At 42.0% G+C, this 20,311-nt stretch overlaps 1 protein-coding gene across 1 annotated transcript in view; it reads right to left on the bottom strand.

Moving 5' to 3' along the window:
- Positions 1-1,512: 1,512 nt before the first annotated feature.
- The window catches only part of FGD3 (FYVE, RhoGEF and PH domain containing 3), a 279,110-nt gene continuing 260,311 nt past the window's right edge, over positions 1,513-20,311 (bottom strand). Inside the window, exons 18-19 of the mRNA XM_030206131.1 lie at positions 16,682-16,822; positions 1,513-2,738 (exon numbers count right to left, since the gene is read on the bottom strand). Of these exons, the coding sequence (XP_030061991.1) occupies positions 2,514-2,738; positions 16,682-16,822 (366 nt within the window). The 3' untranslated portion in view covers positions 1,513-2,513. The remainder of the gene's footprint in view (positions 2,739-16,681; positions 16,823-20,311) is intronic.

The following is a 20,311-nucleotide window of genomic DNA, read 5'->3' as shown; positions in this document are numbered from 1 at the left end:
GGCAGGCTAAGAAGAGGATCTCAAAGGATGGATTTTTCAGACAACACCAACACTCATATTGGTAACAATGTAAAAAGTTATAAAGCTGAGCGGACTATGTTGAAGCTTTTGTATACACATCTGCCCAAGACAGAAGGGTACAAATGGAGAAGGTGACACAAACTGTCTTGGAATGTATCTTTACAGTGTGAACAGAAGTAATGGGGGAGGGGGTGTGACTGGTCATTTTGTACCTTCATCTACTCAGTTAACTATCAGGCTTATTTTTGAAAGTGATCGCCGGCAATCTTCTGACATAAATCGGGAGATGGCTGGCGATCTCTCAAAAGCGGCGAAATCCGTAAAATCGAAAGCGGCTTTTTTGACACCATCGCCGCTTTCCTGTCGCCGCGCTGGCGAAAGTTCAAGGGGGCGTGTCGGCGGCGTAGTGAAGGCGGGACACATGGTGGGCATGGGCATGGCTATCAGATGGCCAGCTTTTGCGGATAATGGAAAAAAACAGCGGCGTTAAGCAGTATTTTGCCGGGTTTACTTGGTCCTTTTATTTTCACGGCCAAGCCTCAAAAAGGTGCCCCAACTGACCAGATGACCACCGGAGGGAAAGGGGGATGACCTCCCCATAGTCCCCCAGTGGTCACCAACCTCCTTCCCACACTAAAAAAATAAAAATCTTTTTTTACCAGCCTATATGCCAGTCTCAAATGTCATACCCAGTTCCCTGACAGCAGTATGCAAGTCCCTGGAGCAGTTTTTAATGGGTGCAGTGCACTTCAGGCAGGCAGACCCAGGTCCACCCCCCCTACCTGTTACACTTGTGGTGCTAAGTGTTGAGCCCTCCAAAGCCCACTGTACCCACATGTAGGTGCCCCTTCACCCATAAGAGCTACGGTAATGGTGTAGAGTTGTGGGGAGTGGGTTGGGGGGGGATTTGGGGGGCTCAGCACACAAGGTAAGGGACCTATGCACCTGGGAGCTATTTGTGTATTTTTTAAACATTTTTAGAAGTGCCCCCTAGGGTGCCCGGTTGGTGTCCTGGCATGTCAGGGGGCCCAGTGCACTACAAATGCTGGCTCCTCCCATGACCAAATGCCTTTGATTTCGCCGGGTTTGAGATGGTCGGCATTTTTTTCCATTATCGCTGAAAAACAAAACCGGTGATCTCAAACCCGGTGAACCCTGGCATTTGGCTGGGCTAAACCGTATTACCAAAAAAAAAGATGGCCGGCCATCTTTTTCGAAAATACGGTTCCAGCCAGCTGTTGCGCCACCGCCAAAATAGATACCGGTGACGTTCGATTATGCCCCTCTATATTATTCTAAAGGGTCTAATCAAGCGTAAGTGGCTATGGTTCTGCCTGTTTTACATGCATCTAAATACAGTACTCATTTATGAACTGTAGAAAGTTTAAAATCAAAGTTTTGGAATTTTTTTCAAAACACAATAATGTAACAGTTTATTAACATCTTTGAAAAAAGCACTAACTGTGCCTACTACCAAGTAACACAAAAACATTAATCTACTGTTTTATTCTATGTTAAGAAGCTTGAAAGAACTGGGAAATAAGAGCTTGTGGATACACAATGTGAATAGAATACAAGAAACGAGTTACAGATCTGTACAAATAGCTGCAGTCCTTTTCTGCTAATTCACTCAACACTATTTTCAAATATATGTAACATTATTTACAAATTATAAATAAATCATAGGATTCTCAGAAGTTAACCAAGTTAGAAAAAAAAAAGTCAACACCTGTCCCTCCAAAACAAGAATAATGCATTACAGTGTTGAAGATTAGTTGTCCCACTTGGAAATGCTGTATAAAATGTTTTTTTTTTTACAGTATGGATTAATAACATATATTGAGAAAGTGCTCATTTCTGTTTAAAAAAAAAATACAAGAGGCAGTTATCCCCAAATCAAAGAATCAAGCTTGTGAATTCTTTTGTCTAGGCTGTTTTTTTTTTTAAGCTCTGAAACATTTTTCTCAAAGTTTAACCTCAAACAACAGAGACCTAACACACAGTTTGCTGAAAGGAAAGTGAATTACATAATTTGACTTCACAAAGAACCTTGTTTACCAGAAAGGAAAGACATTTATAAGATGTTATTGGTGGCCAGCCACAAGTTTTAAAAACTTAACTTAAAAGGAAACATTTTAGGAACTAGGTCACTATCTAACTATACATCCTGAACAGCAATGAAAGACTGTTAAAATGTGCATTTACAAAACAAAAGATAAACAGTCTGAAAGTAATGTCCAATTAAATTAATGCTTCTCTCATACAATACTTTTCTCAGAGCTTAAACATGGCCACAAACTGTCACCATTTCTGCAGGATGGGTAGCCATTACTATACAGAATCAGGAAGAAATAAAAAGGAGAAACTGTACTGTTTGTACGTAGATACATGGGAGCACATTAATCCAACCAGGTTTCAAAGTGCCATGACAGTCCACTTCAATTGCATTTTGACAACACACAAACTCAGGAGTTTGAAGTGACTTTTTATTTTCATGGGTTTTCAACCCCCTCGTTTGTGTCTCCTGTAATCCCTTTGGCTGCTTTGGTGAGAATTTCTTTCCATTTCATTTCTAGCTCTTCATCCTCTGCACTGAAGTATATGGTTTGCTGGGACTGAGAAAGCTTGAAAACATGCTTCAGTTCAAACTTCTCACTGGCACTTGGCAAACTTACTTCATAACCAGGCAAGGGCACTGCCCGTGGCATGCGTCCATCCTGAAACCAAAAGCAAATCAACAAAACTGTAACATGCAGGTTAACTCAGCCATTTTCTAAACCTGTTGTTGGATACTGCTCCCCAATGGCTAGTATTTGGCTATCTAAGGTCTCACATGACTGAGCAAATACCCAACCACCTTCCCCCATTTCTCCTGTTACACCCCCCCCCCCCCCAACTTTAGTTGCCACTGCAACCTATGTCCCAAGCATGTTTAAATTCAAAGCGGGTGAAAGAGAGCTGGGCTCCCTAGGCAAACCTTCAGCCCTCCTCAATTAACTTTCAGGCTCCCAGTCTGCAACCCCCCCCCCCCCAATGACTTTGATAATTAAACTCAACAATTCAAGTTTTGGATATTCATTGTGGATATCCTGAAAACCTGACTGGCTAGGCTGCCTCCAGGATCAGGTTTACAATACAATAATATAAGTAGGTTGAACAGAAAAGCAAGAAATTGGGAACTATAATTTTAACAGGGAAGAGGGTTAAAGATCACTCTGCTTCCTTACAGTACTTATATTTTAAGATAGTATAACAGAAATGAATGTTCAAAGACCTTTATGACAATCACAAACAGCCTATAAAAAAAATCAGGTTAAGCAATGAGCTTATGGTTCTTTGAGTTAGAGTTACTGTTAAGATTTATTGTTTTGCTTTGACTGTAGTTGCTTTTTGCTGCCTAGGCAACAGCCTAGTTGTGCGTAATGGGTGTGCTGGTCCTGAGCCTATATGACCGATTCTCAAGACTCCCTTCAGTCCATTGTTTCTAAGCATGCAGGAAATTTGATCTCAAACCAGTCAAACAGCTTGACCCTGATGTACTAAGGGCCCTAATTGCTGAAAGGTGTGCACTGGAGTCAGGATACAGTGCATAAATAACAAATGTATATTATAAAAACTATAATATACATACACAGTAGACACCTATGTGTATAATGGTCATTTTCCAGCTAGACACTATTCAGAAATGTACACCAATATTCGATAGACACAAACCAAAAGGAGAAGAGCCACCCTAGGTGAAGCCAAAACGGTGATCACAGTAGAGATGGACCACAGTTTCCCAACAAAGCAGAGGAGAGAGGCAAGGCGTCAATTGGAAATTGCTTTAATCATCAACATGCAAGGTAGTCAAACCAATATTTCTCCAACTGCTGTATAAAGTCCACCACAGAGTAATGCAACTGAGCTGCAGAACCCAACACGGATCCATGTTTCGGCACGAGCACCTGCCTCAGGGTTCAAGGTATCAATAAATGCAATGTTCAAGTGCAATATGCAGCAAGCACCTCTGAAAAAACAGCAGGGAGCTGGAAGCCATATTTGAACCGCACTTCCCTATAGAACAATAATGGCAAATAGCCCCAGCAATATCAGCAATACTCCATACAGCTTCTGTACGTTAATGATTAAAATAATTTCCAATTGACACTTTACCTCTAGTGCCTCTTCTCTCCTCTGCTGAGAAACCGTGGTCTATCCTTACTCTGTCTCAGTGGCGTAGCTAAGGGTGGGCCCAGGCCCACCCAGAAGCAGCACACCTATGATGTGGCTGGCAGGAATCCCCAAGCCCCACCAGCCGAAAACTCTGAACAACTGTCCCTCCTGCATACCTTGTAAATAGCAGATATTCACCTGCAGCGAGCAGCGACTGATACATACTGATTGCACCGGCCCCACAGCCTTCCCTGTGATGTATTCTCACCTATGTGGAAACAAAGTTGCATCAGAGAGAAGGCTGTGGGGCCAACATGAGCAGTGTGTATTAGTTGCTGCTCACTGCCGGTGAAAATCTGCTACTTAAAAGGTATGCGGGAAGGGGGGATGTTTGAGAGACCATATGGCATGCAGGCGAGAGTGTGAGAGACCAAATCACTTGTGAAACAAGGCGGAGTTCTTCTGCCCCCCCCCCATCTTGGCCCCAGGCCCACCCAAAATTGGGTGTCTGGTTACGCCCCTGCTCTGTCTGACCTAATACTTGATAGTGAACACTGGCAGGCCGCACATTTACATGTGCACATTGTTAGTACCAATTCTTTAATAATCTGCTCTATGGTTGGTGTAAGTACTTACAGTGGTGGAAATAAGTATTTGATCCCTTGCTGATTTTGTAAGTTTGCCCACTGACAAAGACATGAGCAGCCCATAATTGAAGGGTAGGTTATTGGTAACAGTGAGAGATAGCACATCACAAATTAAATCCGGAAAATCACATTGTGGAAAGTATATGAATTTATTTGCATTCTGCAGAGGGAAATAAGTATTTAATCCCTCTGGCAAACAAGACCTAATACTTGGTGGCAAAACCCTTGTTGGCAAGCACAGCGGTCAGACGTCTTCTGTAGTTGATGATGAGGTTTGCACACATGTCAGGAGGAATTTTGGTCCACTCCTCTTTGCAGATCATCTCTAAATCATTAAGAGTTCTGGGCTGTCGCTTGGCAACTCGCAGCTTCAGCTCCCTCCATAAGTTTTCAATGGGATTAAGGTCTGGTGACTGGCTAGGCCACTCCATGACCCTAATGTGCTTCTTCCTGAGCCACGCCTTTGTTGCCTTGGCTGTATGTTTTGGGTCATTGTCGTGCTGGAAGACCCAGCCACGACCCATTTTTAAGGCCCTGGCGGAGGGAAGGAGGTTGTCACTCAGAATTGTACGGTACATGGCCCCATCCATTCTCCCATTGATGCGGTGAAGTAGTCCTGTGCCCTTAGCAGAGAAACACCCCCAAAACATAACATTTCCACCTCCATGCTTGACAGTGGGGACGGTGTTCTTTGGGTCATAGGCAGCATTTCTCTTCCTCCAAACACGGCGAGTTGAGTTCATGCCAAAGAGCTCAATTTTTGTCTCATCTGACCACAGCACCTTCTCCCAATCACTCTCGGCATCATCCAGGTGTTCACTGGCAAACTTCAGACGGGCCGTCACATGTGCCTTCCGGAGCAGGGGGACCTTGCGGGCACTGCAGGATTGCAATCCGTTATGTCGTAATGTGTTACCAATGGTTTTCGTGGTGACAGTGGTCCCAGCTGCCTTGAGATCATTGACAAGTTCCCCCCTTGTAGTTGTAGGCTGATTTCTAACCTTCCTCATGATCAAGGATACCCCACGAGGTGAGATTTTGCGTGGAGCCCCAGATCTTTGTCGATTGACAGTCATTTTGTACTTCTTCCATTTTCTTACTATGGCACCAACAGTTGTCTCCTTCTCGCCCAGCGTCTTACTGATGGTTTTTGTAGCCCATTCCAGCCTTGTGCAGGTGTATGATCTTGTCCCTGACATCCTTAGACAGCTCCTTGCTCTTGGCCATTTTGTAGAGGTTAGAGTCTGACTGATTCACTGAGTCTGTGGACAGGTGTCTTTCATACAGGTGACCATTGCCGACAGCTGTCTGTCATGCAGGTAACGAGTGATTTGGAGCATCTACCTGGTCTGTAGGGGCCAGATCTCTTACTGGTTGGTGGGGGATCAAATACTTATTTCCCTCTGCAGAATGCAAATAAATTCATATACTTTCCACAATGTGATTTTCCGGATTTAATTTGTGATGTGCTATCTCTCACTGTTACCAATAACCTACCCTTCAATTATGGGCTGCTCATGTCTTTGTCAGTGGGCAAACTTACAAAATCAGCAAGGGATCAAATACTTATTTCCACCACTGTATGTTTAATACGGGGGGGGGGGGGGGGGGTCTCAACTCAGTTCTCAGGACACAGCAAGCCAGACAGGTTTTCAGGATACCCACAATGAATATGTATAAGATAAATTTGCATACAGTGGAAGTAGGGCATGCAAATCTCTATCATGGACATTCTTTGTGACAGGCTAGGTGAGTCCTGAGGATTGGGTTCATAACCTGTGGTCTAATATATATAGGTACGTTTCTGACCTATGACACTAGTATTCTATAAAGTACATTCCTACTTTTCCTTATAGAATGGTCTGCAAATAAGCACCCCTTTAGAGAGAGTTATCCTCTGCATGTTTTGGAGTCATCCCAAACTTGAAGAAACTGTGTTGGCAAACTGTCAAATTTTCTGGCTATGGCAGTGTAGTTACTGAAACAAAGTGACTTGATAATGTTGAAGTTTGGTGTAACCTGATAAATCCCTTTACAAGTTTGGCTATAATAGCTGTGAGATATTTATTACTACCCGTGAATAGTGCAGAAAATGAGACATTTTTCTCTTATAAAAACATTTTGAGAGATAACAAGTGTTCAGTCAAAGCAAGCAACATGGTGATGTACAGCCATAGCAAGCTGAAATGTGAAAATAAACTTCCAGTTTGCACTATCATAATGTTGACAAAGTTTTGCAGTAGAGAGATTGTTCTTCTAACAAGATGAATACAAAGTAACAGACTGACGGTTCTAGAGTATAACAAGCCCCGTGCATATCTTTGTAAGAGATTTATTTTCTATCAAAGATGTACTTAAGATATGCCCAACTTGGCAGGTCATAATGTGAACATGGGACAGGCACTTTTCAGCTTTCTAAAAAAATTTTTAGGGGCTAAACTGCATAAAATATTCAAAACTGCCACTCCCTCACTGCTGGTAAAAGTATGTTATAAAAATCATAGGTACTTTTGCCATGCTAAATAATGAATTGGGGGTATGTGTCCTTTTACTAAGCTGCGCTAGATGCTAAAGTGCACCTAACACAGCAAAAAAACAGAGCACCATGAGACACATTTAGGTGTCTTGCAGTAACTTGGAAATCTGTGCATGCTAACCACACGCTAAATAATTGTTCTAATTTTGTGCTATGCTTCAGTCCTAGAAGATGGGAACTAGAGGACATGAAATGAAATTGAAGGGGGGCAGACTCAAGAAAAATGTCAGGAAGGTGGTGGAGATGAAAACGGTAACGGAATTAAAAAATGCATGGGATAAACATAAAGGAATCCTGTTCAGAAGGAATGGATCCTCAGAAGCTTAGCGGAGATTGGGTGGCAGAGCCGGTGGGAGGCGGGGCTAGTGCTGGGCAGACTTCTACGGTCTGTGCCCTGAAAATGGCAGATACAAATCAAGGTAAGGTATACGCAAAAAGTAGCACATATGAGTTTATGTTGTTGGGCAGACTGGATGGACCGTGCAGGTCTTTTTCTGCCGTCATCTACTATGTGACTTTCCAGCTTATTTCGAAAGAGAAAAATGCCTATATTTCGACCCAAATCGGGAGATGGGCGTCCGTTTCCCGTGGGCACCCAAATCGGTATAATTGAAACCCAATTTTTGGCATCCTCAACTGCAGTCCGTCACGGAGACGAACAAAGATCATAGGGCCATGTCGGAGGCGTGGCGAAGGCGGGACTGGGGCGTGGTTATCCGCCGAGGAGAGATGGGCGTCTTTAGCTGATAATCGAAACAAGAAGGGCGTTTTTGACGAGAATTTGGTCCGCTTTATTTGGACCCTTTTTTTCAGGTCCAAGTGCCAAAAAAGTGCCCCAACTGACCAGATGACCACCGGAGGGAATCGGGGATGACCTCCCCTGACTCCCCCAGTGGTCACTAAAAAAACCCCACTTTACAAACTTTTTTTCCCAGCCTGTATGCCAGCCTCAAATGCCGTACCCACCTCCATGAAAGCAGAATGTGTTCTATCCTCTGACAGCCTTTCCCTGGTTCTGATGTGGGTCTCGGATGAGTGTGACACCTTTTCTGTTAAGGGCACTGCAGAGTCACATCAGCAATGCATTGTGGTGGGCGTAGGGTATTGGGCTCCGTGATTCCAGTAGCTTGTGTTAAATGCCCACGATGTTAGTAGTTGGTAGGCTCTACTCCCACAGTGCTTTTCCCCCTGCTAACTGGGTCAGAGTTGCCCTGTTTTGTTTCCGGTAGTCCATGAGGTAGTGGCCATTTGTGTAAGACATGTTTAGATCCCTTTCATGTGTTAGCCACGTTACAGCACTTAGTTCTTATCTTGAATGTTGCTGAAAGAGGGCATTGTACACTATTCTGCCAGCTCGGACCTACTGCTAATCTCAGTACCAGCGAGACTCGTTGCCAGTGGGGCACAACCTCTGATCTGCAGTTAACTGTGAGTAAAGGTGCTTATTCAAATAAAGGATGTTTTCAGCTAGATTAGTCTTCAGGTGTGAACTGCTGTGCCAAGGTTATACACCAGCAACAAGTCCTGTCCTGTCCCTGGAGCACTTTTAGTGGGTACTGCAGTGCACTTCAGGCAGGCAGACCCAGGCCCATCCCATAACACTTGTGGTGGTAAATGGGAGGCCTCTAAAACCCATTGTACCCACATGTAGTTGCCCCCTTCACCCCTAAGAGCTATGGTAGTGTTGTACATTTGTCCCTCCCATGACCAAATGGCTTGGATTGGGATGTTTCTGAGCTGGGAGTTTTTAGTTTCCATTATCGCCAAAAAAAACCCACCAAAAATGCCAATCTCAGAAGGGACCAAATCCATGGCATTTGGTCCGTCCGAACCGTATTTTCGAAACGAAAGATGGACGCCCATCTTTTTCGATAATACGGTCTGTCCCACCTCTTCACATACCCGTTTTCGGACATAGACGCCCATGGAGATGGGCGTTCACATTCGATTATGCCCCTCCATGTAATTCTTTTTGAGGAGGTGTGTCATGAGAAAGGGAATAGGCATTCTTGCTCTAACCAGCACATCTACATTGTCTCACACTAACTGGTGAGCACACGGATACGGAATAAATCCTTACCACCTAGAAAACATATGGCTGTAAGTGCTCATATGGTAGTTTAAAAAAATGGCCACATTAGCACAAGGCCATTAATGCAAAAAATTGAAAAAAAGACATTTTTACAGCCATGGTAAATATGGCTTAAATGTGTGGGAAAGAACCCTTATTAGCTTTTTTTGAGGGGAGGGGAGAGAAGAGAAGGAAAGGCATGCAGGGCTTTCATTTTCAAAGATCTCTAAGCACTTTCCATACCAAGTACCTGCTGTGCAACACCAGTCCAATTTTTAAAAGGAAACCCCATGTGGCCAGCTTCGTCTAATAATCTTGGCATAAGGTTTTGATATGTACGATAAGCAGCAGTTGAACATGCAAATTAAAAGCTTCACTGGTTACTGTGTGTACTTTTCTATGATATACTGATAATTGCCCACCTCCTGTCTGTGACTTTCAGTGGAAATTGCTGTGACAAAAACCTTAGTTATTCCCATGACTAATTGAAAATGTATGCTATCCAACACCGGCACCCAACAGTTTGGACATTCTAAATGTTTGGCAGCAAAGCTAAATGAGGCAATAATGTATTAGCTTCTAAAAAGAGAAAATTCTTTCATATTTTTCATGTCTGAATACAACATATTTATGAAAGTTTTTTTTTTCAAATGGCCTGCACAGACTGTCAAGGGAAGCACAAGAAGGACCCATCTCCACCAGTCAGCACCAGAAGCCAAAAAAACAAGAGAGATGATCAAAGACCAGTGCAGAACCTAAGCAGTCTCTTAGGAAATCTTTAATTAACAACAATTAGCATAACCACACTTGCAGATGTACACAACTCCTACAGAAACTATTTGCATGGTTTTTCTGTGAAAATTTAACAAGTGCAAAGTACATGTGTTAAAAGTGTCTATAGCATCACTTCCAAAACTATGAGTTGTGACCTTAAATGGGGTCATAAAACCTGCATTTCAGGTTATCACCAGGCTGGCCAAAATAAAGTCAGTGACCCAACTTTCCTTCAAGCCTGTGCAGACTCCATGGAAGGTGGGGGATTATGGCAGTGTTACAAGTGAAGTTGTAAGAGGGTTGAGGAACAGGGGTACAGATAACAAGGTACGGCTCAAGAGGTTGCACGTTTACCTGATGTGGCCACAAAGTTTGGTAAGTACTGGTCCATAGACTTGCACCTGTTTGTGTGGGAGGCAGAATGGGGACAGGGAAGGAAAGGAAGATAGTAGGGCTGCATTTCTGAAGTAGACTGTGAAAACTGTAAGGCTATTTATAGCTATTCTGCATGCTGTTTTAGATTCTTTAGGGCCCTGATTACTAAGCAGTGCTGTAGGCACACAAACATTTTAGGGTGCGCTAAAAATTAACATGCGCTAATGCTAGAGACGCCCTTAGGAATATAATGGGTGTCTCTTTCAATAGCGCGCCTACAGAGCGGCTTACTAAACAGGGCCCTTAATTTGTAATTTTTCAATTTGTATTTCTTATCTTTTTATTACTTTTTATTCTTTAATATTTTAAGGCTGCATTTTGATTAAGATTTGTAATTGTGATTAATTGCATGATTAAAGCTATATAAATAACTTACCTTTAATCACATGATTAAAAGTTTTATTCAAAATGCAGCCCTGGAAAACAGTGTACATGTACCTGAAAACTGAGCGCATATGTGCTGCCTTCCTCTATCGACCTAAATGCCGTCACATCCTGTGGCCAAAATTGTACAAACTATATAACAAATGTTTCTTCTACGCTGTGCAGGAGTCCTCCAACCACATTGATACTGGTGGTGGGGTGCTTCAATATTGTATTTTCAATTGCTAGGGGCAGGCAGGTCCTCTGGAGTCCTGCAGAACAAGTCTGGCACTCGCTATTGAAATTGTAATATTGCGCCGATACAAACTGTATGGAGTCTGCAAACGCCTCTCCGGTACTATTAGGAAATGTATGGAAAACAGGTGTGAGGATCTTATAATGCCGTTGTATCGCTCCATGGTGGGACCGCACCTTGAGTATTGTGTTCAGTTCTGGTCGCCGCATCTCAAGAAAGATATAGTAGAATTGGAAAAGGTGCAGCGAAGGGCGACTAAAATGATAGTGGGGATGGGACGACTTCCCTATGAAGAAAGACTAAGGAGGCTAGGGCTTTTCAGTTTGAAGAAGAGACGGCTGAGGGGAGACATGATAGAGGTATATAAAATAATGAGTGGAGTGGAACAGGTGGATGTGAAGCGTCTGTTCACGCTTTCCAAAAATACTAGGACTAGGGGCATGCGATGAAACTACAGTGTAGTACATTTAAAACAAATAGGAGAAACATTTTCTTCCCAACGCATAATTAAACTCTGGAATTTGTTGCCGGAGAACGTGGTGAAGGCGGTTAGCTTAGCAGAGTTTAAAAAGGGGTTAGACGGTTTCTTAAAGGACAAGTCCATAAACCGCTACTAAATGGACTTGGGAAAAATCCACAATTCCAGGAATAACATGTATAGAATGTTTGTACGATTGGGAAGCTTGTCAGGTGCCCTTGGCCTGGATTGGCCGCTGTCGTGGACAGGATGCTGGGCTCGATGGACCGTTGGTCCTTTCCCAGTGTGGCATTACTTATGTACTTATGTAAGCCACATTGAGCCTACGAATAGGTAGGAAAATGTGGGATACAAAGGTACCTAACTAACTAATAAATAAATAAATAAATAAATAAATAAATAAAGTGTGCTCTGAATCTCTGCCTAAGGAAATTTTGGAGTCATTAATTTAACCTTGTTTCTATATTTCTTCTTTTGAAAACTTTCTTCTTGTTTTTTCTCCCTATATGCTACTCTGCCTCTATTATATTGTGGACTTGAGGGCTCTTTCTATTATTTGCCTGTTTAGATTTTCTACTTGTTGAACATATGCTGCGATAGCCTTTAATGTTACTTTTGCAAATGATGTACTTGTTCACATTGCTATAATCTGCACAAAAATAAAATGGGATATCGAATCAGCACCCCCGCTGGCAGGAATATAGGTGGAAGAACTTAGATGGACCCCTTTATGTAAACTCATGTGTATTTTTAGACCATATCTGAGGGTAGACCATTTTCAGTAAGAGCCCTTTATCCTAGATTACTCTCTGTAAATATCTTACTACCTCCCATTTAAAAAGTTTATAATTAAAACTATGCTCTCTCAATAAGTCTGTTTTGGGAGATTTTTTTTCAGCAGTTTTAGAGATACATGTTACAGAAAGAACATTAATGATATTTCAGCTAGAATATATTCCAAACGATATGAGCTTTTGACTACTTTTTTTTCTTTTTAGCAATAGGGGACCTATTTATTACAGATTTTGGGTGAAACTACATGTTTATGGGAAAACAATGCTTTGAAAACATAAAATTAGCCTCATGATCCTACAGACCATGTCATATGCACATAACTTAAGACAGTTTTAAAAAGGGAAAGTATGTGGACACTTGCCCTTTCAAAACTGTACTAATGAGAAATACATGCACAAAGTTCCAGGTTTATTGTATAATATATGCAAACCCCATCCTAGCCCTGGGCACACCTCTGTTTTAGTCAGAGAAACGTATGTATATGAGTTTATAGAATTGCCCAGAATAAATGTGAATAAGCAGTTATTTCTGGGCAGAAAGGGCAGCATGCCTCCAGTACCAAAAAATGAAAACTATTTCTAGTGTGGGATTAGTGCATGCTGATCGTCAGAATACGGTAATGAAAACGGTAATGCAAATCAAACATATGTATGATAAACAAAAAGGAATCCTGTTTAGAAGGAATGGTACCATGGAATATTAGCGGAGATTGGGTGGCGACGCCGGTAATTGGGAAACAAAACGGGAGCTGGGCAGACTTTTACGGTCGTTGCCCTGATCGTGACTGAATAGATAGGGATGGGCTGGAGTGTAAGTTTTAAGGGGCTTCAACGTTAGCTCCAGAACTTAGTACAAGAACAGTGCTAGGCAGACTTCTAAGGTCTGTGTCCTGAGAAAGGCAAGGACAAATTAAACTCAGGTATACACATAAAGTATCACATACCATGTAAAATGAGTTTATCTTGTTGGGAAGACTGGATGGACCGTACAGGTCTTTATCTGATGTCATTTACTATGTTAGTAAGTTACTCTTTGGGGTTCTACATGGAATGTTACTGCTAACTGGGATTCCAGAATCTTGTAACTCTTTAGGATTCCAGAATCTTCAGAACTTTTAGTACAAGAATAGTGCTGGGCAGACTTCTACGGTCTATGCCCTGATCGTGAATGGATAGGGATGGGCGGGAGTGTAACTTTTTTTAAGTGGCTTCGACGTTAGCTTCAGAACTTAGTACAAGAACAGTGCTGGGCAGACCTCTACGGTCTGTGCCCTGAGAATGGCAAGGACAAATCAAACTCAGGTATATATTTAAAGTATCACATACCATGTAAAATGAGTTTATCTTTTTTTTTTTGTTGTTGTTACATTTGTACCCTGCGCTTTCCCACTCATAGCAGGCTCAATGCGGCTTACATGGGGCAATGGAGGGTTATGTGACTTGCCCAGAGTCACAAGGAGCTGCCTGTGCCTGAAGTGGGAATTGAACTCAGTTCCTCAGGACCAAAGTCCACCACCCTAACCACTAGGCCACTCCTCTTGTTGGGCAGACTGGATGGACTGTTCAGGTCTTTACCTGCCGTCATTTACTATGTTACCAAAGGAAGCCTCAGCACATCCCACAGCAGTGCTTTTTGGCGCACGGTAGGCACACGCTAGTGCCTACCACAGCTTAGTAAAAGGGCCCCTACGAAGGAGATTCTATATATGGCACCTTGGTGCTGAAATCAGTGCCAGCTATGTGCATTCTATAATCGGCATCTAGATTTAGGTGCCAATTATAAAATACACTTAGTTGATATTTCAGCACCTAAATCTGCGCCCATCCATTTACACCAACTAAAACATGGTGTAAATCCTGGTGCATAGATTTAAGCATATGGGCCATATTCTATAACTAAGCACCCATTTCCCCATCAATAAACACACTCTTTATTGCCCATGCGCATTAGAGTTTGGTGCTCATTGTTACAGAATACACTTATTTATTTTATTTAGATTTTGCTCACACCTTTTTCAGTAGTAGCTCAAGATGAGTTACATTCAAGTACACTGGATATTTCTCTGTCCCAAGAGAGCTCACAAACTAACTTTGTACCTGAGGCAGTGGAGGGTTAAGTGACTTGCCCAAGATCACAAGGAGCAGCAGTGGGATTTGAACCAGCCACCTCTGGATTGCAAGACCAGTGCTCTAACCAATAGGCCACTCCTCCACTCCAACTTAGTGAGTTGTGCACCTAAATTCTAATCAGTGGCAGTGCTCATTATGGCTCATTAAGTGCTGATATCAGCGCTCATTAGCTTATTAAGCCAATTAAGTTACATGAGGTGTTATAGAATCCACGCCGATTTTCGCGACTAAATCTAAGTGCACTATATAGAATCCAGGGGTAAGTGCGTTCACAGCAAGTTTTTTGTACCTGGAGTAAAGGATGGTTAAGCGAGTTGCTTAGGATTTATGTGCCTAACTTGAGAGTTATGCTCTTGTAAACTGGTCTCTTTGAAAATTTACTAGAGCCAAGTGCTTAAATTTTCACTCAAAACGTCACTACATTCTTAGATTTTGGAGCATAAAAAGTTTGTGGCTACAGGATGGGGGTGGGGGGACAATAGGAGCTTAGCACTGATTTTCATAAATTGGCCTCATAAACCTAGGTAAATGAATGGCAGACCTAAATTTTATAGGTATAGGATCCGATATTCAGCCATTGGTGGTTCGTGTTTTGCTCACAGCTGATGGCGTTATTCCTGGATATTCAAAGCCAGGAGCTGTGTGGGCTTCAGCTTTCAATAATTATTTTTAAGCTGGCTAACACACAGCAGCTTAAGTAAATATTCATTACTTAAGTGGTTATGGGTTACCACAGAAAATACGACAAACGTTTATGTGGTCCCATTTATGCAGTAAACCTGTCCGCTTACCTCCGGATTCTATATAGTGCGCTTAGATAGCACTTAACAAGCAATAATGAGCACTAAGTGGCAGTGATGAGAATTTAGGCACATAACTTGCTAAGCGTTACCCAAGACCCTGAAAACCATGAACAATCTAACCAGCTTCCGCAAAGCTTTGAAAACACACCTCTTCAACAAAGCCTACAAAAGTCATCCTCAATGAAACAAATCATTCCTTAAACCACCCAAGTACACCAAAAACACCTCTCATAGGACCTTACCTAACACCTGTCCATCTAAATCCTCTTATACCTCAGCTTATGATCAACTGTATGTAAATCATGTATTGACTTTATCATAACCTACTCTGTAAGCCACATTGAGCCTGCAAAAAGGTGGGAAAATGTGGGGTATAAATGCAATAAATAAATAAATAAATAAATAAATAAATAAGCGTATTCTGTAATGTGTGCCAAACATTTAACACATGTAGGCAAAAAGGGGCATGGTTATGGGCATTTCAAATGTAGACGCCTAGTTATAGAATATGACCCAGTGTGCCTAAACCTATGTGATTTACGCCACGTTTTAGTTGGTGTAAATGGATGCACGCAGATTTAGGTGCTGAAATATCAACTAAGCGTATTCTATAATCAGCACCTAAATCTAGATGCCGATTATAGAATATGCTTAGTTGGCACTGATTTCAGCGCCAATTTTTTTTGGGCGTCATATATAGAATCTCCTCCTTAAGGGCTGAATCCACCCTGGGAATGCCCCAACATAGCTGGCTTTGAGTTTGGCACTAACTGCAATATTCAACGACACTTAACTGGTTAAGTGCTGCCGAACATTAGTGGCTAGCCCCGACCGAGCTAAATTGCTTTGACTATCAGGCCAATAATTTTTTTTTTTAATTTATATGAAGTCTTTATTAAACAGTAATAAAATACAATGAACTCTGAAACCAGATCAACAAGGCCAATAATTTTTAAGCTCCTAAACTTTAGGATCTCAGCTTTCTTTGAATATTGGGCCCAATAGAATATGTTCTATTATATAGAAATTCCTTAGAAAATTACTGTGTGCGCCATTTGCTGCTACTGTCTTTTTGAGCATTTATTTACCAACTCATAAAGTGTCCTGATAGAGCAGGAGACCTAAAATCTGAAATTCATATATGTTTTTACCTCCCTTGATCTGTCAGAGACAGACTATACTGCTGCTGAATGATACTTTGGCAAAAGTTGTTTTTACCTGGTTGCATCCTTGGAGATAGAGCACTAGAGGCTCATTCCTAGGAACGGTCACCCATACTTTCTGCCAAGTCTTCCCCTTGTCAAGGTATAGAAGATTGCTGCAGAAAAGGCTGTCTTCAGGTGCTAATAAGTTTTGCTTCTGTAGGAAAGAAAATTGGATATGCTGTAATTTCAACAGAAAAGTTTTTGTTTTTGTAACAATTTATTTATTTGTTGCATTTGTATCCCACATTTTCCCAACTATTTGCAGGCTCAGTGTGGCTTACAATGTTCTGTTATGGCATTCGCCATTCCAGAAAGTTACATTTGGTGTTACATAGAGAATAGGTTGACATAATAAAAATTAAGCAGACAGGCATAGAAAGAAACCAATTGGAATATAAGGTAGAGTGGTGATGTGTTGCAGTTACAATTATTGAGCGTTGTGGTATGCCTTGTCGAAGAGGTATGTCTTTAGAGATTTACGAAATTCACCAGTACCAAGCTGAAACCCTAAATGCTCAATGGTCACCATTTGCATACTAAGATATTCATCATAGAGTAGCTATTGTGCCATGGTATTCAGAGGATGTAATGTTTGAATTTCATCTTCTCACTGTAATTTCAGAATAGCAATTACAGTGACTGCTTGCTTCTAACTTAGTAAAACTGGATGGAATGGAGAATATAAGAAGAAAGACATGTTCCAGCAGTAATGTAAATATTATACCAGAGATCAGTACCACATGGAAAAAGGTGGGTTACATTCAGGTACTGTACATATTCTCTGCCCGAGACAACTTATTTATAAAGTTTTTTTTCCTCCCCTGAGACAAAAGACTTGCCTAAGGTCTTGAAGAGCATTTGCATGAGTTGAACCCTGGCTTCCCCGATTCACAGTCTAGTGTTCTAACCACTAGGCCACTTCTCCTTTTTGGCTGTGACCAAAATATGTACCACATATAGAAATAAATGAGGTAAACAGACCCACTTAAATGGTACTTACAATTAAACACTTACTGTACTGCTATGACAGAGCAGCTCCTGTGCTCAGACTAAGTCCAGTGATTGGAATCACCACACTGACAATTCCTTACCGTCAAACCTAGCATTGTTTCTCTCACTGTGTTTCTCCTCAGGCAGCAACACAATCCCATGCCTTGCACAGGCCTTTCAGATATTTGCAACACGCAACTCAAAAATTAAGTTGACAAGTCCCACTTGTAGCTTGCTGTAGCATACATGCTGCTAAACTCACTGGCAGACTCAGTTAGCTTGTATGGATATGTAGCAGCATGAGCGAAACTATTTGTATTCAAAAGAATGATGAATCCTGTTCTCTTCACAGGCTTGTTAAGCTTAAGAAATAGTCTCTTGGAATTCAATTATAATCTTCCTGCAGCCCTGCCCCTGACAGGGGCCAGAATCTCAGCATGCACTAGTCTTTTCTTCAAGGTTAACCAAAACCAGGCCCTCATTCTTGGTCTGGCCTTCAGGACTGTGACGTACCTAGAATACTCTCCCCTTCTCCTACTTGTGACAATGAAGAACTGTTGAGACCTCCCGTCAAATTTTTCACAGTAAAAGGTAGGGGCTGCTTGTGTACATCGCTCGTAAAACTGATGTATCACTTTGCATGCACACTTGTTCAGCAATTAGCTCATTATAATAACTCTGCATACAATTTTCATTAGCTGCTACTGTGACAGGAAAAGAGCTACTACTTATCATTTCTATAGCGCTACTAGACATGCGCAGCGCTGTACACTTGAACATGAAGAGACAGTCCCTGCTCAACAGAGCTTACAATCTAATTATGACAAACAGGACAAACAAGAGATAAAGGAATATTAAGGTGAGGGTGATAAAATAAGGGTTCTGAATAAGTGAAATAAGGGTTAGGAGTTAAAAGCAGCATCAAAAAGGTGGGCTTTTAGCTTAGATTTGAAGACGCCCAGAGATGGAGCTTGACGTACCAGCTCAGGAAGTCTATTCCAGGCATATGGTGCAGCAAGATAAAAGGAACGGAGTCTGGAGTTAGCGGTGGAGGAGAAGGGTGCAGATGAGAGAGATTTACCCAGTGAACGGAGTTCCCGGGGAGGAATGTAGGAAGAGATGAGAGTGGAGAGGTACTGAGGAGCTGCAGAGTGAATGCACTTATAGGTCAATAAGAGGAGTTTGAACTGTCTGCGGAAACGGATAGGAAGCCAGTGAAGTGACTTGAGGAGAGGGCTAATATGAGCATAACGACCCTGGCAGAATTTTGAACAGATTGAAGAGGAGAGAGAAGCAAATTGCAATAGTCTAAGCGAGAGGTGATAAAAGCGTGAATGAGGGTTCTGGTAATGTGCTCAGAAAGGAAAGGGCGAATTTTGGTGATAGTATAGAGAAAGAAACGACAGGTTTTAGCAGTCTGTTGAATATGTGCAGAGAAGAAGAGGGAGGAGTCGAAGATGACCCCAAGATTACAAGCTGATGAGATAGGAAGGATGAGAGTGTTATCCACAGAAATAGAGAATGGGGGAGGAGGAGAGGTTGGTTTAGGGGGAAAGATAAGAAGTTCAGTCTTGGTCATGGTTAGTTTCAGATGGCGCTGAGACATCCAGGCAGCAATGTCAGACAGGCAGGCTGATACTTTGGCCTGGGTTTCAGCTGAGATTTCTGGTGTGGAGAGGTAGATCTGGGAGTCATCAGCATAAAGATGATACTGAAAACCATGGGATGAGATCAGAGTACCGAGGGAAGAAGTATAGATGGAGAAGAGAAGATGTCCCAGGACATATCCCTGAGGTACACCAACTGACAGTGGGATAGAAGTAGAAGAGGATCCACTATAGTATACACTAAAGGTACGCTGAGAGAGATAAGAAGAAAACCAGGAAAGAACAGAGCCCTGAAATCCAAGTGAGGACAGCGTATCAAGGAGTAGGCTGTGATCAACAGTGTCAAAAGCAGCAGATAGATCGAGAAGGATGTGGATTGAATAGACTTTGGATCTGGCTAGGAACAGATCATTGGAGACTTTAGCAAGCGTTGTTTCAGTTGAATGAAGGGGGCGAAAGCCAGATTGAAGTGGATCAAGAATAGCTTGAGATGAAAGAAAGTCAAGGCAACGGCAGTGAACAGCATGTTCAAGTATCTTGGATAGGAAAGGGAGGAGGGAGATGTGTAGGGTGTAAATAAATAATTATGACAATAATTATTCCCTGATAATACTTATTACAAGGTTCCTAGCTCAGCCTAGGGGTATATTATACAGGAACCTTGGTGCTGGCACCCTGCCAGTGTTTTGTTCCCCGCCAAAGAACAGAAGCCACGTCACAGATGATATTATTATTATTTATTATAGGTAGAAAAATAGAAACACTCTGCAATAGCTTATATGCAATATAATATCTCTTACTGATATGCACACTAACAAAATATATTGTCTAACTACACTCTGATTATCCTGAGACTACGTACAGTAATGATTAGAACAGTACACGATATCCTAATGATCCTTATGAAAACTTATCACATCTTATGCAAAATACACATTAGCAGCTTTCCCTGACCAAGAGCTGACATAAACCAGTCGTACTTAGATAAAACCACTGCCTAACCCCAGACTAGGAAATATATCACTGTGATCTCACCACGCTGTCCT

Source organism: Microcaecilia unicolor, chromosome 6 (genome assembly GCF_901765095.1).
Source record: "Microcaecilia unicolor chromosome 6, aMicUni1.1, whole genome shotgun sequence".
NCBI lineage: Eukaryota > Metazoa > Chordata > Amphibia > Gymnophiona > Siphonopidae > Microcaecilia > Microcaecilia unicolor.
The sequence above is the reverse complement of the archived record's forward strand: the minus strand, read 5'-3'. Positions and strand labels throughout refer to the sequence as shown.